The sequence below is a fragment of the Elaeis guineensis genome, chromosome 4 (assembly GCF_000442705.2).
Source record: "Elaeis guineensis isolate ETL-2024a chromosome 4, EG11, whole genome shotgun sequence".
In the NCBI taxonomy this organism is placed as follows: domain Eukaryota; kingdom Viridiplantae; phylum Streptophyta; class Magnoliopsida; order Arecales; family Arecaceae; genus Elaeis; species Elaeis guineensis.
Genome location: NC_025996.2, coordinates 59,775,745 through 59,790,636, shown reverse-complemented (window position 1 = coordinate 59,790,636; position 14,892 = coordinate 59,775,745). Strand labels below are relative to the sequence as shown.

Here is a 14,892-nt window from a genome sequence, read left to right as displayed (position 1 = left end):
AGAGAAGACCACGATCTGATAATTTTGAGACCTCCACGAGACTCCAAAGTAGAAGCCCTCCAACGGTGATCCACATAGGATTGTTTAGGGTCCTTCCCAACTCGATATGGTGTTGCAGCCTTCTTCGCAAGCTCGCTGACGACCATCTTTTGTAAGAACTGATTGCACCAATGCTTATATATCTTCGTGAACTCCACTAGGATCTCTTTAGAACCCTTCCTCAAAAGATCTCACCACACACAAATTAGATTTTATGTTCAACACATAAACAATCTGATTTTTGGACAAGCATCTTATGCTTTCCATTTTACTCTTCGCTTCTTTCTATTTTTTTTTTTTTTTTCTTATCTTTTTCTCAGATTTTTTCCATTATTTTCCTCTCATTTCCACACCCAACTATAGCCCAAATTGGCATGTAGAAATCAGGTGTAGCACCCCCTTTAAATAGAAAAGGATGGGCGACACCATGGGACGCCAACTCTTGGCATCCCTTATCCATTACACGCACCAATTCATTTTTTGCATGAAAATCAAGGGGTCATGGCATGGAATAAGAAGAGTTTCGTTTGCAGAAGGACTCTTCCTCTGCATAAAAAATCTGAACGCCATCATATGGAGTGTAACAATTAAGAGATTAGGGAGAAAAATAATGTTAGGTGCAAACACATCTCATGTGACGTCCCATAGTTTCCACCAAGATTAAATTCTTCTATATTGAAAGTAATAGTTGTGGAAGAGCCTTCATGCAGAAGGACTCTTCCACTTCTGCGCCAACATATCTCCAGAAGCCATCAGATGGTGCATGGAGTAAAAGAATGGCGTGAAAATTCAAGAGTCCAATAAGAAATGGACTTTTCCAATTCAATGCATAAAAGGATGTGGCGTCCCATTATTTTTGACGTGTTTCCCAAGAGGACTCCTCATCCACGCCCCATATCCCAAGCGCCATCCCATGACACGAGATATTAAAAGGAACGCGTGAAAGATGGTAAGAAATTTCGGAGGAGTAAGAGAGGACTTCTCCTCTTAAATGCCTAAATAAATGTGACGCCACATTTTTTCTTGCGTGGCTTTTGGCGTGGAGAAGATTTATTCACATGGAACTCTTCCATATAAACCAACTAATAATTAGATGGTTCAAATCCAATCACATTAGGTCAAGGCAACAAGCAAAGGGTTAGCACAAACATATTTGCACTGAACCCAATTGAGAATTTGGGTTAATTCATGTGCTAGCAATTCAATTAACCCATTGAATTTATAATAAATTCAAATAGATTGGATCAAGACCAAATCTTATTGTGTGTGACCTATGGGTCCAATCAGCCAGCAGTGGATCAAGACTCTTGATGTAATCCTAATCCGATTGGATTAGGTCAGTTCAAGAGTCCTAATCAACTAGGACTTTTCCTAATTGATTCTCGAATTAAACTCTTTGAATTTTGATGAGTTCACAAGTCAAGATTGATGTCTAGTAACGTGTCATGATTATCCGAAAGATTTAAAATTTGATGAAAATACCAAAATTATCCTTCCGTGGTGAGTTACCGTGCAATTCAATCTTTCGATCACACAATATCCCGGAAAGACCATGCGTATGAAATATGTCAAACCAAATACCTATCCATATGTATCTTGATCCGAAGATGATCGATTGATGAACCAGTAAAAATATTTCTACTGTTCATCTCTGCTCTGGCCAGAGACTCAGAGTCATCATCTTATGAGATCACATAGGATGTTTTCTCTTCTTACAAGGAGTGATCGATTTCTTATTGACCACTCACAATCTCCATGCACACTTCACCATACCCAGAATATCCCACACACATCTCAAAGTAGTGTGTTAGGGAATAAACCAAAGGGTCCATGTACACAATGTATCATGGTGATTTCAGGTCAAAGGATCACATGCAACACTCCACTGAAGAATCATCTGTTGACATGCTATAAGGCTCCATCAGATGTTCTTTTGACGGATCAGTTCAGTGAACTCATTTTTAATGAGCACTTACATCCTTGTATTAGTGTCACCACACAAGTGTTGTGAGATCAACCACCTTCTCCATCGAGCATACATAGGATGTACCAGTCTTACCGGTATCATCGATCTCCAACTCGATGATCTAACGATTAGGAACATTTTAGATTGGGGCTATCAAGATTTTAGGTCTCACTGGCATGATCTCATCATGGCCCTAAAATCATTGCCTTAATCTATGAGATTTATCATAATCATAAAAATATGATGCAGCAAATGATAAAACATAATACCTTGTAAATAAAAATAACTAATGTCATACAAATGAGTAGAAAGAAAATAAAGAAAAGTCTCTTCGCATCTCTATGCGATTGGCTTGTAGGGCATTTCTTTCAAAAAGAGAGACATCTTTGACAGACATTCATCAAATAGCTTGCGAGTGAATGCTAGATTGGAGCACTTAATATGCATGAGGATAGTGTGTTCTCGATGGAGTTCGGTGATGAAACAGGCATGGGCGAGGGCTTGAGCATAGACCTTGGCACTCATGGTGAGGGATGGGTGGTGGTGCAAGCCTTATGAAGGTTAGATAAGGTGGTCAAGGGGTAGAGGTGGTCATGTTGCTGTAGAGGTGGAGGGGGTGGGGGATCGTGGAGGAGTCAGATTAGAGAGGGGAAGGAAAGAGAGAATTCTTTTTTTAATTAAGGTACCTACTCGAGTGGTTGCAACTTGTCTTGTGGCCTAATTGTGAGTCAACCTCCCCACAAGATGGCTCGAGTTACATCTTAACAAGAAACTCAACTTACTATGCAGTTTGGGTTGCAAGCATCTAATCAAATGCGCTTGTACCTATCGCTAAAATTGGATCGGTATCAGCATATTCATATCAATATTTATTTTGTTTGACGAATACAAATATGGATACGCATATTAGTCAAATGCAAAAAAAATTCATATCTATATTTGTTTTAATTGGATATGGACATAAATATGGATATAAGTTGGATAATTAAACTTTTTGACCACAAAATAAAGATATTACTAGTGGATGGTAAATTAAGTTAATAACATATTAATATAGTTGTATATTTTCTTAAAAGTCCATGGGTGCTATATAAAATTAAATATACTTGCAAGTAGAATTGATATATTCGGATACGGATCAGATGGTTGTCATGCATAGCTATATCCATTTTTTTTGATGGATATGATACATATATGGATATTAGTTGGATGTTTAAATTTTTACATATATCTAGATTGATTTGGATACAAAAATGGATGCAGACGATAATATTCGGTCCATTTTCACCCCTATTTGTCTCTATAATTTGAGCTGCATGCAGATGCACTTCAAGGACTCCAAATAGCCCCTAATCTCGTGTGGTTGGGCTCAGGAGAGGGAGGATGGATGGGTTGGAAGGATAGATAACCTTCATTCACCGTTTGGTTCAAAAGCTTTTAGAAATGATGGATGAAAAAGGAGGGATTGTCCATCCACATTGACCCACCAATTTGCATCCTCTCAGATTAGGAGGATGCAAGGAAGGATGGGTGAAGCATGTGAGGGTTGGATTTTTATGTTGACAATTATTCTTCATTAATTTTTTGACAAAATTATAATATTTCGCACTTTTTTATTTATTTTATTTATATATATTCTTATTTTACCTATATTATTAATCCTATACTATTAAATTTTATGACTAATTATTTTAATTCTAGCACAAAGTAACTATAATTATAAGAAAATAATCAAAATTGTCCTCTATTTTTCTATTTATATCTACTATTTTTAGTTAATGATTTGTATAAAATTAGTTAACTATTTAAATTATATTATAAATTAATTAGTTATTTATATAATTAATATATATAAATACATTAATTCATATATAATTAATTTATAAAATTATTTATTAAGTTAAATTAAAATTAAATATTTATATAATTTTTGATATAATTATAAATTATAAAGATTATAAGTTTATAAATTATCCTACTTCTTTAGTATGAATAAGTGTTATAAATTGATAATAATAATATTTTTTATCAAAGGATAGTTTAGTAAAAATATCATACAAATATTATTCATTCTTTTTTTTATTTATTTTGTATCAAATAGAGGAGAAAATTATTTTCATCCATCATTCCATATTTTACCAAACACGTAGGAGGATGGAAGATCCATCCATCCATCCTCTCCTTCATCTATCTGTCCTCCAATCCATCCTTCATACCAAACCGAGGCGAAGTGTGATAGAAATGGATATGCTAGAGGGCCTATAGGAGTTGCACAGATTCAGTACAAAGTGATGAAAAATCAATGGGGATGGTATAGACATATACTGTGAAGCTCTAAGGAGGCTTCTATAAGGGAAGGTACTTTATTTTTTTTGAAGGTTGTAAAAAAAGAAAATGAAGATCACAAGTAACAAATGCTGTGAGGAAATATAGAGACTATAGAGAACCTTGGAATAATATCAAAGGTGGTGCTAGGAAGACTACTTGGCAAATGAGGATCCATAAAGCCAATCTCAAATGTTAGGAGAAAGACAAGATGGTTGCGATACTTATCTTAAAAGGATAACTAAGTTGACATTAAAAGAATGTAATTTGAAAGTCTTGAGGAACCTTGGGCTCTCACCTGATATCTTTATCGAGCCATTCATGGCCATTATAGTATAGCTTGAAGTTAAATGAGCTGGCTTGATCTTGGCTCGATTATAAGATGAAGCGATCTTGAGTGAAGGTTCACTCTCTTGAGCTTCATTCTGTTACATGTTTATGTATACATTACATTTGATAGTGGATTCATATATAATTTTTAACTCTTTGACAAATTTATTTCTCTTGTTGCTCCATCTACTCCATTTTGTTGAGAAAAGAAAAGGGAGCAAAATTTGTAGAAAAGAGAGTGCATACAATAATAACTTATTTAAGTAGCAGATCATGTGGTTCTTGGCTGCTATATACTTAGACATGTCTAACTCATAAATAAAATGAGCTGCTGCTTTCTTTTTTCTCCCCTCTCTCTCTCTCACATTATTATCAACTTAGATTTTTTCAAACATGTCAAGTTTTTGATGCTACCTATCAAGAAATCTACTCAAACCTAGTTCAATTTTTTTTGAATTAGGATTGCTGTTTAAATTGATGCGGAACAAGTAGATAATTTTTCAAGTCATTGATGATTGCATGTAAGTATAGCGAGCATGACAGAAATCTAAAATCACTATTCATTATTAGCCATGGTCTGCCAAACAGACACCAACTGTCCGATTTGATGTGTACCAATCCAACATAGGGGAACCAATCAGTTTGCCCTCTTGGTTCAAGAACTGGTGCAAACTGATCTGAAACTTTCTAAATCAAGTGCAACCACCCGGTCCTACTCATTTCAGAGTGGTTCAGGTTGGTTCAGGCTATCCCACAACTCTCCTCTGTTTTCTTCAAAAATTGTGAAGGGACAATGTGAGGGGTGAAGAGCGATTCGATCATCAGGATTGAATTTTGGAGATTAACACATAAATTGAAGGCAAATTGGATTGAAGAACCCTTCATTTGATAAAGGAAATTCGCTTCGAGAATTTTTTTATTCATATATCAAAAGGACCCATCATATTGGAAACATATACAAGATATGACCCTTAATTTAGGCATTAAATCCCATGCAAAATCATACTAGAAATAGGACCAGCTAATAAGCAAACATGTTAGAATTATTCAACTACAAATATAGGAGCCCATCTAAAATTAGATACCGTCTCCAATGAAAAATTTATAGGAAAATATGGTGGAAATCTCTGAATCCTATGAGGGAGCACGCTCGCTCATGGGATGGAAATAAAGTCAAATAGTTGCTTGTTGAAGTCTTTGCCCATGAATTTGCTAGCTCCTACGAAACTTGGCATGTTCTAGTTGGTCATAATAATTGCTGGTTGCACCCTATGCTGCATTAGAAAGGGTGGGTTTTGTAAGGAAGACTCATAAATTCTACTGCAAGAATAGGTTCATAATAAAAATTAAAACTCTTTGCCCTAATTAAAAGGCATCGAAATGGAGGTGATCCTAATCATAATCAATTTTGAAATTATGGAGAATGACACAGGATAGGCATGTAGATATCATATGATCGTTATGAATGAGTCTCTCTTCAGTTCATCTAGAAGCGAACTATTGAATACACAACCATAACCCTTAATATTTGAATAAAAATCTTGCACGCTATTAATAAAATTTTCCATAATCTATGCTATGCCCTTCATAAACATCTGATGTTAATAACAAAACTAGAAACGTGATTCAATCCTAATATATCATCATAGGTTACTGATTCTCAAACCACATTTGCCAATGCAATGTTTGTATAGTGCCATGATCCATGAAAATATTTGAAGTTTTATTTCGAATATATATTTTTTAGCTGATTAAGTTATCAAAGTCAACATCTTGTTTTGAAACACCCTTGCTGGAAGGGTTAGGGAAACTACAGATCATGAACTCATGACATCTATAAAATTAACTGAATATGTATAGGGCAAACTACTATTTTTCTTGCTTAAAATATGTTAACTAAATGCCCCCCATTAAAATTGGGATAAATTAGGAAAAACTATCCACTTGAGTTTAAACTTAAAAGTAGTTATCCACTTGAGTTTTAAGTAAAAACAACTACCCATTTGAAACATAACTTAAAAGCAACTACCCAAATGGGGATAAAATGATCAAATTGCCCTTGTAGTTATAAAACAACACTACACTATTATAAACTAATACTATACTATTGTAAAATTATATTGCACTATTATTAAGCAATATTGTATTGTTGTAAAGTAATACTACAATAAAAGAATATTACACTATGATAATGTAATACCACCTTATTATAAAGGAATACTGTACTAGTATAATATAATAAAGCAACACTGCGTTATTATAAAAGAATACTACACTAACATAATATAATACTATCTTATTGTAAAGAAATACTGTACTAGTATAATACAATAAAGCAACTGCATTATAAGCAATACTACATTAATATAATGTAATACTATCTTATTGTAAAGGAAAACTACACTATAATAATATAATACTGCAATATTTTAAAGGATATAAGGGTATCAGGGTCATTTTAGCCAAAATGGGTAGTTGCTTTTTACTTATGTTTCAAATGGATAACTACTTTTACTTGAAACTCAAGTGGGTAGCTACTTTTAAGTTGAAAGTATAGCTAGGGATTTATCTCTAGGTCTCTATTAAAATTATATCAACTATATCAAACAGGTGCATGTTAGTCCTATATGTCTGTTAGAAATTATAAAATATATTTAGCCATCTTGTAAGAATCCACTATTTGAAGCTGAGGAATCAAACTCAAAAATATATCATGTTTCAGAAGAAGATATGGGAAAACATAAAACAACATAGTAGCTGGCCTTTTCCTAAAAATAGGGTAAAGAGGTGGCCTTAAATAGAAATGCTTGGCAATGAGGATCCATAAAGCAAATTTAAATAATTGGGACAGGATGGATTGTTGTGGTTATACCTTGATAGTTATTATTATAAGAGTTTTAGTTACCACTGAAAAGTTTGTTCATAAATTGCCAAGAAATTATCTAGATATTTTCTCTTTGTTAATGCACGGACACACATAACATACCTTTTTTTCATAAATTGGCTAAATAGTCATGGTTATGGTTGCATATCTGATCAACAGAGTTTGATAATGGTTAAGTTCTAATAGACTGAGAAATCCATCGTTCTAGGTAAAGGAAATAAGAATTGATTATATCTTGAATGGAAGAGATGAGCTTGTGTTCACAGAGAGGAAAGTGATGCTGTCATATTAATTTCTTATGAGCAGCTGTTGTATAAGGGAATGAGAGCACCATCTTTGGTGGTGAATTTATCTCGACAAAGAATATCTTTTATGATGCCCAACAAAATATGGTTACTGTGATACATGTCTAGATAGAGATTTATATTAAAAAGTCAATAATAAGAAGGATCCTCCTTAATGAAGGAAAAGACTAACAAAAGGCAGCCTTCTACATGTTATTTTTTTTTCATCGTTGTTTAGAAGTAGAAGGAAGACAAACGCATGAGAGAAAGAGACTATTTTACTCGATCATTGTGCATGATGGTAAGAGGAACTTCTGTTAGGACCATGGTGTGGATGGAGGTGACGATGGAGAAACTTCGAAGAGAATAATAAATATTGGTTATTGTTATCAACCAGAGGATAAGCCTTGGTGCAATTGTAAGGTTGCTCCGTTGTGACCTAGGTATCGTGGGTTAAAAACACGAAAACAGCTTCTTCAGACATTGGGTTAAGGTTGTTCACATCTAACCCTCCCTAGACCTGCATTGGCAGGAGCCTCGTGTATTGGGCTGTTCTTTATTTTTATCTACTAAAGTTTTATTACAAAAGAATTAAAAGATTGTAACATAAGGGTTGTTTGTCTAGGGAATGTTCAGCTTCATTATTCTACACATTTGTTTTTTGTTCTTTGATGATGTTAATCGCCAAAATCTTCCATCATTTCAGGTTATATTGCATACAATTTTGTCATAGGAGCTTATTCATATTGGGGGCCCAAGGCTGGTTATGATATCTACCATATGGTAACCTTCTACATTTGAGTTTGATGGTTCTATTGCATGCTACTAAATCCTATGTTTGTTCAAATATCTAAATTTCTATAATCATTACAAACTTTTGGTTGCAAGTAAACAAAAACGAGGGCAACATTTCCGGCACGTATTGGTATACTTTTACTTGCTATTCCCATTTCTTTCATGAAATTCTTAGTTTGCATCTCAGACACTGAGTATTGCTTTCTTCCTGTCATAAACCTCAAACAAATAATTGCTGGCCGGTCACTTTCAAGATTTCTTGCTTCCTTATGTGCCAATGTTGCCAAATCTATATCAAGCTGATAATTAGGGTTTAAACACTATTTGCTACCAAATCATTAATAACATTTGTTGACATATTTTGTGACTGCTTTGTACTCTATTTGGCTTCTTTGTGCTTAGATCTGATGTGTTAATGTGGATAGGTTTTATGTATCATCATCAAAAGGAAACAACATTATAATTAATTTAGAAATAGATGAGTGACCTTTACAAAAGCAATTATGATGCTTTAAGGATATTCCATATTTACGTATCCTTGTTTAATGCAAGGAAATGCAAAATGTATAGGAGATTGAAGATAGTTACACTTACAGCTAGCGCATATTTAAGCAGGGCAGAGTGGTTGCTAAAAATAAAAGTAGCATGTTGACTTTCCTATTGAGTTATCTTTTTTGGAATCATTAATCATTATACCAGTCCTCCATAGAAGGCCAAGATGATATTTAGCAGAATTTTAATTTGCCAGCCTTGAACTAACAAGCATTTTTATAACTAATCATGTCACCACTCTGAAGAAACTATCCACCAAAACCGAAAAGTGGACTTTTCAGCTATTCATTATTAAATGGATATGCTAACCTCCACATGACCAAATCCATTCTTCAAACAATCATATTGTTCGTCAAAAACTGAGTCTGAAAAATATTTTTGTGTGAGCATTCCTTCAAGAAAGTAATGAATAATTTTATTGCGTGAATCTATACACTGCTTTACTAATTGTTTGTTGTGTTAAAGACCTTGGTACTGTCTTTCATTGCTTTATTTTTCTTTCTTTGTCAGAGCAATGCAGATTTGACATTTGGAGGGATCACAATAATCTGTGGAATCTTTGGAACTTTAGGCGGTGGTTATGTTCTTGATTGGATGAATTCTACAATCTCAAATGCTTTCAAGGTAGTGATTTAAATACAAGGCATCAATTTGGTTGTTTTCAGATCATTCTTGACTTGCACTGGCTTTCAATCGTGCATTATTCATGTGTCAAGTGCTTATTTAAACATAAGAAAGCTTGATATGTCAACATTGATAAGCTATGTGTCGTGTATTTAGAATGCAATCAGTCTATAATGATATTCTTGCACACTATTGTGTTACAATAATTTCTCACATATATGAACTTATAAGAATAGTCCCTCTGCATGCATATTTGCTGCAGTTAAGCTGAACAAGTTCTATTTATTGCTAATAAGTTCTGTGGCTGAGAATCATGAAAGCTATATTAGGAGGAAGCATGTGGAAGGAAAGATGTCAAAGAAACCATTGTTTTGTTTTGAAGTTGTGTACAAAATGAACAGAGATATTTTCTGAAACAAAGCTCTTCAAAAGGGGGAAAAGCTTACATAAATGGAGTCATTCCCATGATTGTTACATTTTCTTGTGGCTAGAGTCCTTTATGAATATACATATTCTATATGTATGTGGTAGGTGTGTCCTCAATGATAAGAGCTAGTTCGGTGTTTCTTTTTCCTTTTATGTTTTGTGCATGGGTCATCTTTAGGGGGCGTGTTGGTAGTGGTGGTTAAAGAGTAAGCCAGTTGGGAGGCGAGTTAAGCATGTAACATTTGTAGATAGTAAGGAAATTTCATTTTATTCCCTCCCCTAATGATTAAAATTTAAGGAATGCTGAACTGACCCGAATCGGGAGGTTCAGCCTGTATTGACGCCGGCCCAAAATGGTTAAGCAGTTCAGGTTTGTTCGTTTATAAAATCCTCCCAATGATGTTCGGCCTTCGACTTCTCTCTTGCTTGTGCTCTCTCTCCACTCTTCGACATTGATGGATGCCTATCTCCCCTCTTCGACGTCGATCAACAGTCAGGTAAGCCTCTGTCTTTCACTCTGTCTTGAAAGAGGTTCCGTCACCACTCTCTCTCTGCTCTTCAATGCTAACCGGCCTCTCTCCTCTTTTTGATGCTAGTGAATGGCTTGGTAAGCCCCTCCACCTCCCTCCCTCCCTCCCCCTCTTTTTCTCTCTCCCTCTCCCTCCCTCCTGCCCTCTCCTATCTCTCCCGCTTCCTGTACCTATTTTGGTACACTTGGCATGGTAGGGTGTGGACCCATGCTGTACCAAACCGATCATTAGCTGATATGAGCCCTGCTATTGCTCTAGCAAATCTTGGATTAAATACTCTAATTTTGTCTTTCTATGCGTACATGAATGTTGTTTAACTTCTTGAAGTGTGGTGTTGTTTGGATATCTTGTAGCATGCTTGTAGGCGACAAGCTTTGATGGTGGAAGGTTAGATCATGTCCTATAAATCACCTATAAGTGGATTTATTTGGTCAAATGTTTTGATTCAAGGTTCATGGGTTGGATTGTGAATCATTTATTATAAGTGGAAGTGGATAAAATTGGAAGGACATCATCCAAGAATTTAAATCCCATGGAATGGGGTCATTTGGATTCTTTGTGGAATGAGACGTGCACTAGGTATGGTGGATGACCCATCATGGTCCTTGTCCCATCTCTGTCCGATCCCGACACTCGGGATGGTGGGACACCATACTGTCCCATCAAGACTTAAATCCTCTATTTTCATTTTTCTTTTGTAGGTCATGAGAAACTAGGAGGCTTGCTCATGATGAAGCTCATCAATGTTGTGATGCTAGCATCTTGGTTTCATTAAGCTTAACAAGGAAGTGATAATGTGAAAGCATCACTTGTTTCATGCGAAGCACCACAACGTAATCCGATTGTGATTAAAAGTAGGAAAAAGTTGGTGAGGTCATCATTTATAAGCGGTCTATCATATTGTAACACGGTTGTGATGACAAATGAGCAAGGCTTGGGTGGTTCATTTGTCATTGCCTGTGAGTGGCACAATAATGTAGCTTGTTTCTATTTGACAAATATGCAACGGTTGTTCAGGTTTTCTAGAAGTAATGTGGAACAGTGCTGTGTAATTGTAGTAGTAGGCTGGCTAGCAATCTCTTCGAATAGGGCAAAAGCATCCAAATTGCAAAAGAAATTAATTATACAGAAGAAGAGGGTTAGATCTGTTACTTGGAATCCTAGAACTTTGACTGGAAAGAGTAGACAGCTATTCTATACAAGGACACACAGAAGAATCAATATTGCTTATTTATGAGAAACCAAATAGAAAGGTGGTAAGTTTAGGGATATTGGCAAGAGTTATAAACTGTATAAGGAAGGGATAATAATTGAAATAGAGTTGGAATACTACTGTATGAAGAGATGATAGATAAAATAGTAGATGTAAAAAGAACAAGTGATAAGCTAACAGCTATTAAATTGTATTCTATAAGGATAAAGGAGGTTATTAATGTTGTTAATATTTGTGCACCCGCAAATGCTTAGAGGAGAGACTAAAAAGGCAATTCCAGAAGGAGATTGATGGACTAATGCAAGGTATTCTAGGGTGTTGACTTCAGTTGATGTGTGGGGAAGATAATGGATTTGGTTTTGGTGACAGCAATCTAATGGGAGATTCGATTATTGATTTTGCAGTGGCTTATGAGATAGTGATTGCAAATATGATGTAAGGAAGAGATGACATATAATAACCTTTAAGAATGGATTGGATTTTTCATTAAATAAATTATTTTTAAATGATGAATGGAGAGATTGACATGCAAAGATTGTAAAGTGGTCGTAGGGAAATGTTGGGTAGTACTTTTAGATGTATATAGGATGAGCTAAAAGAAAAGAAACAAAATTGAGAAGTATCTAATGGTAAGATGGCGAAATTTAAAAGAAGGAACTATTGGATTTCTAGGGATAAACTATTAAAGGAGGGGAATCAGTATTTAAGAACTGAACCAAGTAGAAGACCAAATGATTGATTGTATAAAAGAGTAGATAGGGATGTCCCTGGAGGGGGGGAGGGGTCAGAGGGCTGAACATATACACATAAGATGTGTGGTAGAATAATAAGGTACAAGAGACAATTAACTGAAGAGCATTTGCTTTAAACAATGGCATAAAACAAGTGATGTAGAGGAATTTGAAAGATATAAAAGGCTAAGATTGATGCAGAAGTATAAAAAATAGAGCTAAGTATATAGCACATGCTTAGCTGTATGGTGTTTGTGTTCAAAAGAATGTGAGAATAAAGCTTCTAAAACTGCTAAAGTAAGAAAAAAAAGTAAAATGTCGATCAAGTTAGATACAGTAAGAGTGAGGATTATAGGATAGGTAAAAGATGAAGAAATTAAAGAAAGATGGAGATGCTATTTTCAGAAATTGTTAAATGATGATTTTACTAGAGATATTTTTATTAATAGGATAAATTAATGAGTTGTCAGGATTTTCTTTTTACAACTCATGAAACTAGGATAGGGATTGTTTTGAAAAGGTAAGGCATTAAGGCTAGATGAAATAATTATTGAGATTTAGAAAGTCATGGGTGACCTTGGATTAGTTTGGCTCACTAATGAGATTTTGCGAACCAAGATAATGGTAGATTAGACTAGAAGTATTATGTTGCCTATTTATGAGACTAAATATGATGTACAGAAGTTATAGGAAAGTAAATTTGTGAGGCTGTATGAAGTAATGAGAAAGAGTAATTGAACAAAATCTTAGAGAATCAATTTGGATTTATGCTTAAAATGTCAATAATAGAGGTTATATTCTTTTTTAGACAATTGATAAGAATACATAAGGAAAGGGGGAAAAATCTTTATGGGGTCTATATTGACTTGGAGTTTGCTTGTGATAGGGTGCCATGAGAGGTAACTTGATGGGCTTCAAGAAGGAAGTGTGCCCATGATTGAGCCATTGAAAATTTGAAAACATTAAAGATATGTATGTTGGAGTTTTGGCAAGTGTTTGGTGTCATTCTGGTACAATAAATGTATTTCTAGTAACAAAATCCATAATATGTTAGTAGTTAGCATTAACACCAAGGATCAATGCCAAGTCTATATCTTTTTACAACATTTATTGATGAACTTGCAGCCAAATTCCAAGGAAAGATGGCTTGGTATATGCTATTCATAGTTGATAATGATATACTGGTGGTTGATGAGAAAAGTAGATCAAATTCAAAATTAGATTTGTAGAAGAAAGTATATGCCATGTAATTTCAGTAATTTTAGAGGACAAATACTTGAAAATCAGCAAAGAAAATCCAATTATATGTCATGTAATTTTAGTAAATATAGAAATGAAGATGAGGTTGCAGTTAAGATTGATGGAAAACAGATGCCACAAATTGATAGGTTTCATTGTTTAGGACCTATTGTGAAAAAACAATTAATGGATAGTTAAAGATACATGCTACTGGATTAGAGTTGGTTGGATGAACTGGCAAGCTGCTTTTGGATTATTATGTGATTGATGCATACCTTAGAAACTTAGAAAAAAAAATTATATAGAACAATAATAAAGCCTAAAATGTTATATGGCTTTGAATGTTGGCAATAAAGAAGGTTCAGGAACAAGTTTGGGATCTATGAAAATTTTAAGATGGATGTGTTTGGTATAGAACTACAAATGATAGATTAAGAAATAAGTATATTAGAATAGCTGTTGCAGTTGTATTAACTAAGTACAAAGTGATGGAGAATCGATTGAGATGGTATAGGCATATACCATGAAGATTTTAGATTTTGAGGAAGCTCCGTAAAAAGGGTACTTTAATTTTTGTTGAAGGATGTAGGAAGAGGGGATCACCTAAGATGACATGGATAATGGTTGTGAAAAAGATATGGTAGTGCTTGAAGTTATATAAGAGGTGGCTAAGGATTCATTTAATGATATGTCCTAGTATATCCCGCTAGTACCGTGCTGTTATAACAAGAAAACAATGCTCATTTAATGATGTCCTAGTATGTCCACTAGTATCGTACTATTCTAAGCAAGGTATGCCATATTGTATTGAACCAAATGGTATGGGATGTACTGTACCATACCGGTAGTGATAGGGGCATGCATTGACCCTCGGTATGCGGAACTAGACCTCGTATTGGTGTATTGACATAGTAACAAGGTGGCACCAATACAGGGCCTGATACCAAGATGGCA

At 34.7% G+C, this 14,892-nt stretch overlaps 1 protein-coding gene across 1 annotated transcript in view; it reads left to right on the top strand.

The window, feature by feature from the left end:
- LOC105042780 (probable sphingolipid transporter spinster homolog 2) overlaps window positions 1-14,892 on the top strand; it is a 95,446-nt gene that overhangs the window by 71,379 nt on the left and 9,175 nt on the right. The window contains exons 11-12 of the mRNA XM_073256596.1: window positions 8,535-8,611; window positions 9,686-9,799. Of these exons, the coding sequence (XP_073112697.1) occupies window positions 8,535-8,611; window positions 9,686-9,799 (191 nt within the window). The remainder of the gene's footprint in view (window positions 1-8,534; window positions 8,612-9,685; window positions 9,800-14,892) is intronic.